Source organism: Oncorhynchus mykiss, chromosome 4, assembly GCF_057628025.1.
Source record: "Oncorhynchus mykiss isolate SJ-2025 chromosome 4, ASM5762802v1, whole genome shotgun sequence".
Classification (NCBI taxonomy): domain Eukaryota; kingdom Metazoa; phylum Chordata; class Actinopteri; order Salmoniformes; family Salmonidae; genus Oncorhynchus; species Oncorhynchus mykiss.
The window spans coordinates 69,539,332-69,551,962 of NC_143025.1; the positions used below are offsets into that span (position 1 = coordinate 69,539,332).

Here is a 12,631-nt window from a genome sequence, read left to right on the forward strand (position 1 = left end):
CATACAGATGAATACATACAGAATGCATACATCTGAGTACATACAGAATGCATACAGCTGAATACATACAGAATGCATACAGATGAGTAGATACAGAATGCATACAGATGAATACATACAGAATGCATAAAGATGAGTACATACAGAATGCATACAGCTCAATATAGTTTTTTAAGAAGCCTAGACAAACCCATAGAACACAAACTCAAATTCTAAACCGGTCTTCTGAAGTGTGTGTGAAGTATGTTCTGTGCTGCCTTCTAAGAGTGTGCATGTGTATCTTGTCCTACCTTGACCTCCTGACTGGTGAACACCTCAACGTCCACCACACAGGCGATGAGGACAGAGATATCACAGTCTAGGCTTCGTGAAGGCATTCTCACTCCTCTCTGCACCGTTCAGACAGATAAAAAAAACTGCTGGAATCTACTGCTCGCTTTACAAAGGACAGCTGGTCCGGAGCACCTGTGTGTGTGTTTTCGCCGGTGTGTTTGTGTGAGAGTGTGTTGTGCTCTGAAGAGCCCACTGTGTAGTAGTCTCTAGCAGTGAGGCAGGCTGGGTGTTACTCTGGGCTGGCTGGGGAAGCAGAGATGCCGAGGGAGAAGTCAGCCCACTAGCCTCCCCTCCCCTCGCTCCCTCTTCCAGTTATGACATCACTCCCCCCCAAACACACACTCTCGCTCACATACACAAAATGTCAAAAAAGGCAGATATTCTTTTCACGCTGAGTACGGCTTGTCTCTCTCATCCTGAACTAGTGGGGCAATGCAGTGACGCAAATAGAAAATGATGAGGTGCCAAAACTGTTTGTCTAACTGAACAACACAGACAGACAGCGTTTTGTCCGAGGCGTGAATCACACCGCTGCAGACTCTGATTTGGGGAGCTTGTTAGAGACGCAGTCACACAGTTAACACAACAGACGTATTACTGCTATGGAACTGAGCTATCAGGCGTCTGATGAAACCCTGCACGTTGTCACTGATTTACATTCCACACCATGCTCCCTAAAATCAAGAGACACACAGGGCTCTGGGAAAGGATTCAAATAACATTCTGCAGTATGATCGTTGGATCATATCAGTGGTACCCCGTGGTGTAAAGTTGCGTGTAAACATACTTTGAAGTACTACTTAAGTAGTTTTGGGGGGTGTCTGTAGTTGACTTTACCATTCCTATTTGACAACTTTTACTTTTACTCCACTACATTCCTAACGAAAATATAGTGTTTTCAGAAAGTATTCATACTCCTTCATTTATTCCAGAATTTGTTGTTACAGCCTGAATTCAAAATGGATGTGATATTATTTTTTATCACCCATCTACACACAATACCCCATAATGACAAAGTGAAAACATGTTTTTAGAAATGTTTGCAAATGCATTGAAAATGAAATACAGAAATACCTAATTTACATAAGTATTCACACCCCTGAGTCCATAATTTGTAGATGCACCTTTGGCAGGATTACAGCTGTGAGTCTTTCTGGGTAAGTCTCTAAGAGCTTTCCACACCTGGATTGTGCAACATTTGGCCATTATTCTTTAAAAATGATTCAAGCTCCGTCAAATTGGTTGTTTATCATTGCTAGACAATCATTTTCAGGCCTTGACATACATTTTGAAGTACATTTTGACATTGCCATAACAAACGGTTGAATAGTTATTGACTCAAGATGTTTCAGCTTTTCATTTTTAATTAATTTGTAAAATATGTAAAAAACATAATTCCACTTTGACGTTACGGGGTATTGTGTGTATGCCAGTGACACAAAATCGACATTTAATCAAGTCAAGGGATGTGAAAACTTTCTGAAGGCACTGTATGTACTTTTTACTCCCATACATTTTCCCTGACACTCAAAAGTACTCGTTACATTTCGAATGCTCAACCAAACTTACTACATTTGCACACACTGTATATAGATTTTTTTCTATTGTGTTATTGACTGTACGTTTGTTTATGTGTAACTCTGTGTTGTTGTTTTTGTCGCACTGCTTTGCTTTATCTTGGCCAGGTCGCAGTTGTAAATGAGAACTTGTTCTCAACTGGCCTACCTGGTTAAATAAAGGTGAAATATATATATATATTTTTAAATATGGTCCAATTCACTCACCTATCCATATAACGCGTTGTCATCCCTACTGCCTCTGATCTGGCGGACTTACTAAACACAAATACTGCGTTTGTGATGTCTGAGTGTTGGAGTTTGCCCCTAGCTGTCAGTAAAAAAAAATTTGGGGGGGTGCCTGGTTTGCTTAATATAAGGAATTGTATGTATAGTATTTACTTGTATTTAAGTATATTTAAAACCAGATACTTTTATACTTTTACTCAATTAGTATTTTACTGGGTGACTTTCACTTTTACTTACATTTTCTATTAAGGATGAAATTAGGAGGAATAATGCATGGCTCTAATGCTGACGTTATTTCACAGGGGTGCTTTTGTGTTCATACTGTATCACATCTCCTCCTCTTGGTCCTAGTATCTGAGCCACCCAGTGGTCAAACGCGGCTATTTGTCCATTGTTAACAACAGAGGCTTCATGGAATACAGCCAACTCATTTATCTCCATGGAATACACATAGATATGACTAGTACTTATCTCTAAGGGAATACATACAATGCACAGAACACCAGTCAAGCTGAGGCAAAGGGCAGTTTATTACATGGAGGTTACATGGAGATATTGTGTGACTGTATACTAACCAGGTACACTTTAGGGTAGAATGTGTTTGCCTCTCTCCTCTCCATCTCTCCTTCTTATTTCACTGCTCTATCTCTCACCCCCTTTCTCTCTCCTCTCTCCCTCTCTCACATTCATGTGTATTGACAGAACCATCCTGCAGCAATATATCGTCCTTTCTTAATGGAAAAGCAGCCTCCGACACCCCCCCGACCACACACGCACACACACGCACACACACGCACCCACACGTTTGTTTTACTATTACTGTGGTGACCAAACAATTGATTCCCATTGAAAATCCTACTTTCCCTAACCCCTAAACCTAACCCTTAATTTAACCCTAAACGTAATACGAAAACCCTATCCTTAACTCCTAACCCTAATTGTAACCCTGAGCCTAAACCTAACCCCTAAGCCTAAAATAGCCTTTTTCCTTGTGGGGACCAGCAAAATGTCCCCACTTGTTTGAATTTAGCTAGTTTTACTATCCTTGTGGGGACTCCTGGTCCCTGGGTCATGTGTGGTACAGCTGTGGACGTGTTAGGTGTGTGTAGTGTTGAGTGAAGATAAAGTTAGATAAAGTTGTGTAAACAGAGACCACAGTAACCTTCCTGGCAGGCTGACAGACAGAAAGGGGATGAGGAGAGGCATGTGGACCAAGGTGTACGTGCAGGCCAAGGGGTAGCAGGAGGGAGAAACGTGGCTCCAGTAGGGTTGGACTGATGTTTTTTTCATACTTTTACAGTGTTAGTTCCATCAGCTGCACAATATGAAATAAAACACAGGAAACATATAATTCTGACTGTACTGGGCCTTTAAAGAAACCTGTAAGATTCTGCTGACTAACCACGGGGTTGGTATGACTGACTAACCACGGGCTTGGTATGACTGACTAACCACGGGGTTGGTATGACTGACTAACCACGGGGTTGGTATGACTAACTAACCACGGGGTTGGTATGACTGACTAACCACTGGCTTGGTATGATTGAAGAATGAAGCAGGTGTTAAACATGGGCTTTGCTACACAGAAAACAGCAGTTGACTACTCCATTGTCGACACCTACATCAATATCTTTGAAATGAGCTTTCAAAACAACTAAATCAGTTTTCTTTTATCATATTTTGCACCAGAGTGAGGCTCTCTCCACGAGCCTACCTATTGTCCCTGCAGTGAGGAGGATTCACCATATTCATTGAACGTTTTTCTAACTTATGGGCAGATAATCACCAAAACTCCTACCAGTATGCAAATTAGGGAGCCAAAGGAACAGCCCTCGATGTAAGCTACTGACGAGTCACTCACTTTAACGCCACTGTCTGGAAAGTCCTGATGGACTTCATATCAAAAATACAAATGTGATCTTTAGTGCCGATGCAGTACCATGGACATACACAGAGTGTACAAAACATTAGGAACACCTTCCTAATATTGAGTTGCACCCCATTTTGCCCTCAGAACAGCCTCATATTTTCGGGGCATGGACTCTACAAGGTGTCGAAAGGGTTCCACAAGGATGCTGGTCCATGTTATCTCCATTGCTTCACACAGTTGTGTCAAGTTGACTGGATGTCCTTTGGGTGGTGGATCCTTTCTGATACACACGGGAATCCGTTAATTGTCAGAAAACAGGATTTTGACTATCATCACCAAATTATTTGGAACATGCTAATTCATGCTTTCTCCCTCCATTTAAAGAAATCCAACTGCTACCACAGCGCACACAACACACACACACCCAGGTACCGAGAGGCGGACAGACAGCAGACGGTCAAACCAGCAGTTTCCCTGTCATCGCTCACTTTGTGACTGACAGGCACCTGACAGGTCCTATCAATATATGGCTAGAAGATGCATATCGTTCATTCTAGCGGGAGAGGGCTCAGAAGATTTTTTTGGGACTAGCGAATTGAAAAGTAGCCTAGCTACTTTAAGTGGAAAAGAGCCTGAGCTAGTGGAAAACAATGGCTATGTGTCGTGTTGGTGGTTTGGCGTTACCTCGATCATGTGTGCTGCAGCAGGTACTGACGCTCATTGTTATAGAATGGAGATAGTAGTTGAAAAGGTCAATGGTCCCTGGCTGTCACACAAAGGGTCGTGCTGTGCCTTTTGAGAAGTGTAACACGGTCAAAAAATACTTTGGATTTCACCAAATTTGAAGATTCTGTCATAAAGAGCACATGTTCAAAGTTATCAAAAACACTTTTTTCCCCATCTCAAGATAAAATGACTATGTATGGGCTTATTAAGTGCCAAATAAAGTAGCAGGGTTGACCGTAACAGGGTTGACCGTAACAGGGTTGACGATTTCATCTTAATTCAGCCATGAATCCCCTTGTGACAGGCGGAATGGAAACTTGATGTGTGCAGCAGGAAGTTGCAATTGAATGCAAGCTAACACACAACATTTTTTTTAACCATTTCTAGCCTGTGTATCTCTGGGTAACAGGATTACTGTGTTACGCTCAACCTGCTCCGTTTTCCACCACACCAACACCAGAAAATGACCAGCTCACCTGCTGTTATACTGTGATTGGACTTTTAGATGTTCAAAGTTTCTTTTGAAAAACATATTTTTAAAGGAATAGTTTCACCATATTAAAACAGCTGCAGGCCTCAGGGAGACTGACTCCATGTCTTTGGACTGATAACCTATTTGTATGTTCATATTTTCATTTTAAACCGAGCTAAATGAAGTCTTGAGCAGTATAAATCTAAGGACATTGGATGGAATAATTCTCTGTTTACTAAACCTTTCCTGGAAACAAGCATATAACGTGAAAATGAAGAGTTGTACACATGCAGGCGCACACACACACACACACACACACACACACACACACACACACACACACACACACACACACACACACACACACACACACACACACACACACACACACACACACACACACACTCCTCTGCCGTCCCTCACCTCTTCAGACAGGATCAAACACAGGGAGGTCCAGTCCAGAGCTGTCAAATATTGACTCATTCAGGGGCTTACACAAGAGCCTTAATCCCTCGCCTCGCAGAGAAACCGACCAAATCCCAGCACTTAATCGATTTGCCCGGCCGCATTGCATTTATTTAAGGAAACTGCTTAATCCCAATATATCCCAACCTTGTCATTTGCTTTGATTTATTACATATTACATAAAGACCTATTATTTGTGGGCTCCTGAGTGTCGCAGTGGTCTAAGGCACTGCATCTCAGTGCTAGGGGTGTCACTGCAGACACCCTGGTTCAGTGGTCTAAGGCACTGCATCTCAGTGCTAGGGGTGTCACTGCAGACACCCTGGTTCAGTGGTCTAAGGCACTGCATCTCAGTGCTAGGGGTGTCACTGCAGACACCCTGGTTCAGTGGTCTAAGGCACTGCATCTCAGTGCTAGGGGTGTCACTGCAGACACCCTGGTCCAAATCCAGGCTGGATCATAAGTGGCCGGGATTGGGATTTCCTTGGGCGGCGCACAATTGGACCAGCGTCATCTGTGTTTGTAAATAAGAATTTGTTCTTAACTGACTTGCCTAGTTAAATAAAGAGTGCAGTGTTTTGTTAACTCTTCTTCCCCTGCTGTCTCTCTCTCTGTGCTGCTCAGGAGAGGAGAAGCTCCTCAGTTAAAATCCTGACAGGCTAGCTGTGCTGCTATTTATAGTTCTGATGTTAAGTCCAGACTGGGCAGGACTCTGCTGTGGCTCTATCAGGTTACTTTACTTCCTGGTTAACAACACAAACAGACAGACAGACAGCTATAATATACTATGATGCTTGGAGTCCATGAGTTATGAAATCTGCCATACTCAGCTGTGAGTGGTGTTACACATTATTCCATGCCTGACTGTTTAAACGGTATCTTTGTCTCGGTCTCCACTACCATGCTATTCCAGGCACTTCCTCCATCCACCTGACCTATTTCAGATGGAGATATATAATAATCCCTACCAGAAAACTGTTCAAACCCCATAGCAGAGGAATGGACCTAATCCCATAGAAATAGTCCCTAATCCAGGAGAAATTGGCCCTAATCCTGCACCGTCCGTCTGCTTTGCTCTGCTCTGCTGTCTATCTTCAATGACATTTCAGAGCGGATGCCCTGGTGCATTGAGACACTTCCCCCTCTGCTGGTGCTCTCCAGTAACCAAGGAAACGCTTTTGACTTCCCAGAGCGCACTAGGCTACAGCCCCCCTCTCAGACTCCGAGATTTGAACCCAATTGAAACACTGTGGTTTGAACTGAAAAGGGCAGTCCATAAATGCAGATGAAGGATATCAAGGATTTGGAAAATGTGTTCTCCAATTTTTTTCAAGTCTCAATGCCGTTGTCCTCATAAGGTGAGGTATTGAAAAGTGGGTGCCAAAAGATTTGACCCCTATCTTTTTGAGAGGAAAAATATGACTTGTTCAACAAAATCTCTGAGCAACTGAATTAGTATGAAATCATCGAATTTTCAAAAAATGTTTCATACAATATAGCTCAGTATTTGTATTACCATTTTGTTTTACTGTCTTTGAAAATGGAAAGGGGATATCTAGTCAGTTCCACAACTGAATACATCCAACCAAAATGGGTGTTCCGCATTTAACCCAACCCCTCTGAGTCAGAGGTGCGAGTGGCTTCCTTAATCATTGTCTACGTCACCGGCACCCAGTGTTTTTGAAGGTTTTTGAAGGTGAATTACCTTGCTCAAGGGCAGAACCTTCCACCTTGCTGGCTGGGGGATTAGAACCAGCGACCTTTCGGTTACTGATTCAGTTTGGTTGACCTGATCAGGTTGATGCATGCTCCGATGTCTCTCTTTTTCCTTTTATTCTGTTCTCTTTCTATTCCTCTTCTTTTCTCCATCTCCTGTCTTCATCGCCCCATCTTCCCCCCTTTTCTCCCACCTCTCCCCTCCTCCCTGCATTGTGTGCTGCTGAGCTGAGTCCATTGACGTCAACATGAGTCTTTCATCAGCCCTCTCATTAATCAGGTGATCACTCTGCAGTCTTCTGTCTCTCTCTTTCACTGCCTCATCTCTCTCTTTCCCCCCTCTTCTCTTGTGCTCTCTCCCCCTCTCTCTTTCCCCCCTCTTCTCTTGTGCTCTCTCCCCCCTCTTCTCTTGTGCTCTCTCCCCCTCTCTCTTTCCCCCCTCTTCTCTTGTGCTCTCTCCCCCCTCTTCTCTTGTGCTCTCTCCCCCTCTCTCTTTCCCCCCTCTTCTCTTGTGCTCTCTCCCCCTCTCTCTTTCCCCCCTCTTCTCTTGTGCTCTCTCCCCCTCTCTCTTTCCCCCCTCTTCTCTTGTGTTCTCTCTTCCCCCCTTCCTCTCTCTCTCTTCCCCCCCTCTTCTCTCTCTCATATATATATATATATATATATATATATATATATATACATGAATACAGGCAAGTGGATCTGAGCTGTAAAGTTTTAACCATGATACGCCCCTGAAAGCACACAGTTGAGCTTGCTCTAGCTTTGCCTGCAAGTGCACTGCCTATTTGACGTCATTGCAGAGATTGTCTGTGAGGAGAGAGATAGCTGGTTTGAGCTGGTGTGAGACGCCTCCCCATGTCCTAGTATTAGTGTGGCAAAATAAGTTCTGCAGCCACTCCTCTCTCCCTCAGAAACAAACAGGCAACTGCCAAAATAAAGGAAACACTTACCGGAGATTCTGGAGCGGCCCCTGAGGCTGTGTTTTTCACCACCATCAACAAAATACCAAATTATGGAATTTGTCATGAATGAATGGTGCCGCATCCTTCCAATAGAGTTCCACTTGTGGAATCTATGCCAAGGTGCATTGAAGCTGTTGTGGCTCATGGTGCCTCAAAGCCCTATGAAGACACTTTATGTTGGTGTTTCCTTTATTTTGGCAGTTACCCGTAGCAGAGACTGATGGAGAGGAAATAGGCTCCATCTAGCCACCTGCTTTTACTGGAGACCTGATACGACTAGGTCATGTGTGTTACACAGCTCTATGCAGACAGAGCCGCAGCTTGTATTCCTGTGTCCAGGGATGGAAGTAGAAATGTAGAGATAGATAGGCATGCATCTATGGCTTTTTATCCCTGTGTCTTCAGTGTCTCCACTTCACATGGGCAGACTGGCACCTACAGTATGTGCAACAATGCCTCTTATGGGACAGTTTGTGGCATACTATTTTTTTGTCCTTGGCATTTGTGTTGGACAATACATTGATTCTCTCTTTCTTTTGATTTCCCCCTCTTATATTTTCTGGGATCCATTTCTTTCTTTATCTTTCCTTCTCCATTAAGTTCTCACGTTTGGTGAATCCCGTCTTTCTCTCACGCTCTCACTTCCCTTGGCAACTGTAGATTATCAGTGTCACACCTTCAGTTGCTTACCTTATATGAACCTCAACCTCACCATGTTCTCAGCTCTCTCTATTTCTCCTCCTTTCTGCTCTCTCTCCATCTCCAGCTCATCTACCTCCCCTCTCTCTATTTCTCCCTCTTTCTGCTCTTTCTCCATCTCCATTTCATCTACCTCCCCTCTCTCTATTTCTCCCTCTTTCTGCTCTCTCCTCATCTCCAGCTCATCTACCTCCCCTCTCTCTATTTCTCCCTCTTTCTGCTCTCTCCATCTCCATCTCATCTACCTCCCCCTCTCTCTATTTCTCCCGCTTTCTGCTCTCTCTCCATCTCCAGCTCATCTACCTCCCCTCACTCTATTTCTCCTCCTTTCTGCTCTCTCTCCATCTCCAGCTCATCTACCTCCCCCTCTCTCTATTTCTCCCTCTTTCTGCTCTCTCTCCATCTCCAGCTCATCTACCTGCCCTCTCTCTATTTCTCCCTCTTTCTGCTCTCTCTCCATCTCGAGCTCATCTACCTCCCCCTCTCTCTATTTCTCCCTCTTTCTGCTCTCTCTCCATCTCCAGCTCATCTATCTCCCACTCTCTCTATATCTCTCTTTTTCTGCTCTCTCTCCATCTCCACCTCATCCATCTACCTCCCTCTCTCTCTTTGTATCTCATCCCTCTCTTGCTCTCTCTCTCTCTCTCTTTCCCCCCATCTCTCCCCTCTCCCCTCTCTGTGCTGACTGCTGACTGTGATAGCAGCATAGCAGTGTGACTGGGTATGGCTGCTCAGTGAGGCAGTGCTGCAGGGGAGGCAGAAGTTTTAGATTAGAGACATTTCTATAACAAAGCCCCTCACAGATTAGTTCTGGGCCTCCTCACATCAGGTCCTGGCAGCGCTACAGTATTCTCGTCAAGGTATAGCCAGGCCAGCCCCAGTCAGTACCAGAGTCCCCGGGGGAGGGCCCATTGTTTCAGTCTGGTTCTGAATAAAGAGAGAAGATAGGATGGCTCTCTGTCATTCACCACAACACAGCTCTTCATTGTTTTAGTCCTCCTGAGTATACACCTGAATAAACCAAACACACAGAACAGAGTGCAGGAGGCAGAACCCACCAGCTGCAATAAAAGGGAGAAGTGAGTGAATAGAAGACAGAAAACAATCATTGACCCTTGTGGCGGAGCCTATTCACGGCTACCTGGGCTCTGCTGACAATGGAAGCTTTGTTGTTTGATTCACCAAGTGTTATTACGTTGGTTTGTTTTGTTTACGTGATTGCTTGTGGGTCCCCCCCCCCCAAATCTATGAATTCTAAGCTTTTCTGTATGCATTTCTTGTGTGTAGCCCACACAAGTACTCGAAACTGACATTTTTGTGTATGGTTGTGTGCAAAGTTGAAACACTCTTTCTTGAAGCTAGAAACAGCTTTGTCTGTCTGTGTTGTCCAGAGACTCCATTGACAACAACCAGTTCCCAGCAGAGTCTTGCTGGTCACAAAGGTCTCTCTGTGCCGTTGTTCCACTGAACACTAGATGTTCCATTTCCCCACACAACAGTTGTCTGTCAATAACTGGTTAGAAGACTGGCTAGGCCTTCGCTTGTGACTCTCCTTTATCTAATCAAGGGTTTCCCGACAACGGTCAACAGAGAGATTATTCCTGCCACCAACACTGGCAGGCAGGTGTTGTTGCCGGGGGGTGATGATGGCTTTGTGTGGCCTTAGATAAGCAGCTAAACGGACACACTGGGCTTTACTTACTATAGGAAACCTGGGAGAGAGGGAGCCCTTCTTGCTTTATTGGAATTAAATGATGTTTTGGTTTTAACGTGTACAGTTGACCCTGATAAGTGCACATCAGATAAGTGTTCTGCTTATCAATTCCATTTCACCTACATTTGATGCACTTGCTTCAGATATCAGGAGTAGAATGTATTCCATTGACTGTGCTGTTACTGTCCTTCTCTAGCTCCGGTCACTCATGTTTCTTCTCTATTGAGATGTGGACAAGAGCGTTTAAAACGCTCCGCTCACGCAGACAGCCTGTCTGTATGTGCGTTTGTTATCAAGCACCCTGTAGTGGTCTGTGCAACCAGCCCCCCGCCTCTGTCTCAGCCAGCGCACTTAGTCTAAGCGACGTGGGCCTGGCCTGTCTGTATCGAAGCCAATACCAGATTTTTTTTTCAGCTCAACGACACAAAACGGGTCCTTGTGAGTCTGGTGTGTTTATGTAATAAAATGGTCATCACCCCACTGTGACAGGCTGAGATGGGTTGTTAATCGACACCAAGGACAACAGGCAGAGTGTGTGTGTGTGTGTGTGTGCATGCATGCTTGCATCTAATGTGTGGTGCTTATGACCATCGACCTAGGAAAATGGCACTGGCAACAAACCGCTGCGGCAGTAATGGTAACAGCAGTGCTATAAGCAGCGCGTTTGTGTGTGTGTGTGTGTGTGCGTGTGTGTGTGCGTGCGTGCGTGCGAGTCATTGCTTGCAGTACAGCAGGGTTCCCCAACTGGCGGCCTGCGGTTTATTTAATTTGACCCCCCAAGTTTTCAGAGCAACTATTTATTTTATTGTTGGACATGACAGAAAAGATCAATCCACACACTGCTCTTACCAGTATCACTGTTCTTTATTAAGCTTTACGGAATTGCCTCAAGACCTTCGTCAGAGTGTTTTCAGTGTTTATGTAGACTTTGCTCAAACACATCCGTTCAGTGCATCAATTGGGGTTGGAGGCAAGGAAAAATGTACATGTTACCAAATATAACAATGTGCATTTCATAAACATAAAAAAAAAAAAACACAAAAAAAACTATTTTCTACATTGTAGAATAATAGTGAAGACATCAAAATGAAATAACACATACAGTATGGAATCATGTAGTAACCAAAAAAGTGTTAAACAAATCAAAATATATTTTAAATTTGATTTTCTTCAAAGTAGCCACCCTTTGTATTGATGACAAACCCAGCAAACCCAGCAACGTTGCAGTTCTCGACACACTCAAACCGGTGCACCTGTCACCTACTAACACAACCCATTCAAAGGCACTTAAATCCTTCTATAACCTGTCTCCTCCCCTTCATCTACACTGATTATGGATTGAACAAGTGACATCAGCCCTCCCGAGTGGCACAGCGGTCTAAGGGACTGCATCGCAGTGTTTGAGGTGTCCCCCTCTATGGCGCTCGAGGGCGTCAGGCTGCCCTTCATTACGCACACCTGTCACCATAATTACGCGCAGCTGCACTATATTGGACTCACCAGGACTCCATTACCTTGTTGATTACCCCCTCTATATCTGTGTGCTCCACCGTTTGTTCCCTGTGTCAGCATCGATGTCGTTATTTTTCCCCTGTCCAGATGCTGTTCCTGTTCTGTTTCATGTCCGTTTTTCACTAAAACATTCACTCCCTGTACCTGCTTCTCGTCTACCAGCATCGATCCTCTGACCATCCGCTAAGAAAAATGTTGTCCACTGCCTGAATCTAGCCGGCCTGCGGCTGATCCCTGCAGTACAGACTGGGAGCAAAGACAGCTCGTTACTCATCAGTTGACTGTCACTCCATCATGCGCGCGTTATACACCTTACCTGGCCATGAAATATTAGAAAAGATTTCCTCCACTTACCCT

General features: G+C 44.4%; 1 protein-coding gene across 2 annotated transcripts in view; it reads right to left on the reverse strand.

The window, feature by feature from the left end:
- The window catches only part of rcan2 (regulator of calcineurin 2), a 125,450-nt gene that overhangs the window by 53,209 nt on the left and 59,610 nt on the right, over positions 1-12,631 (reverse strand). The window contains exon 1 of one of the 2 annotated variants that reach the window (XM_036975852.2): positions 291-880. The exons of the other annotated variant lie outside the window; for it this stretch is intronic. Coding sequence (XP_036831747.1) covers positions 291-377 — 87 coding nt within the window. The 5' untranslated portion in view covers positions 378-880. Of the gene's footprint in view, positions 1-290; positions 881-12,631 lie in introns of those variants that run through there. 2 annotated transcript variants of the gene reach the window in all.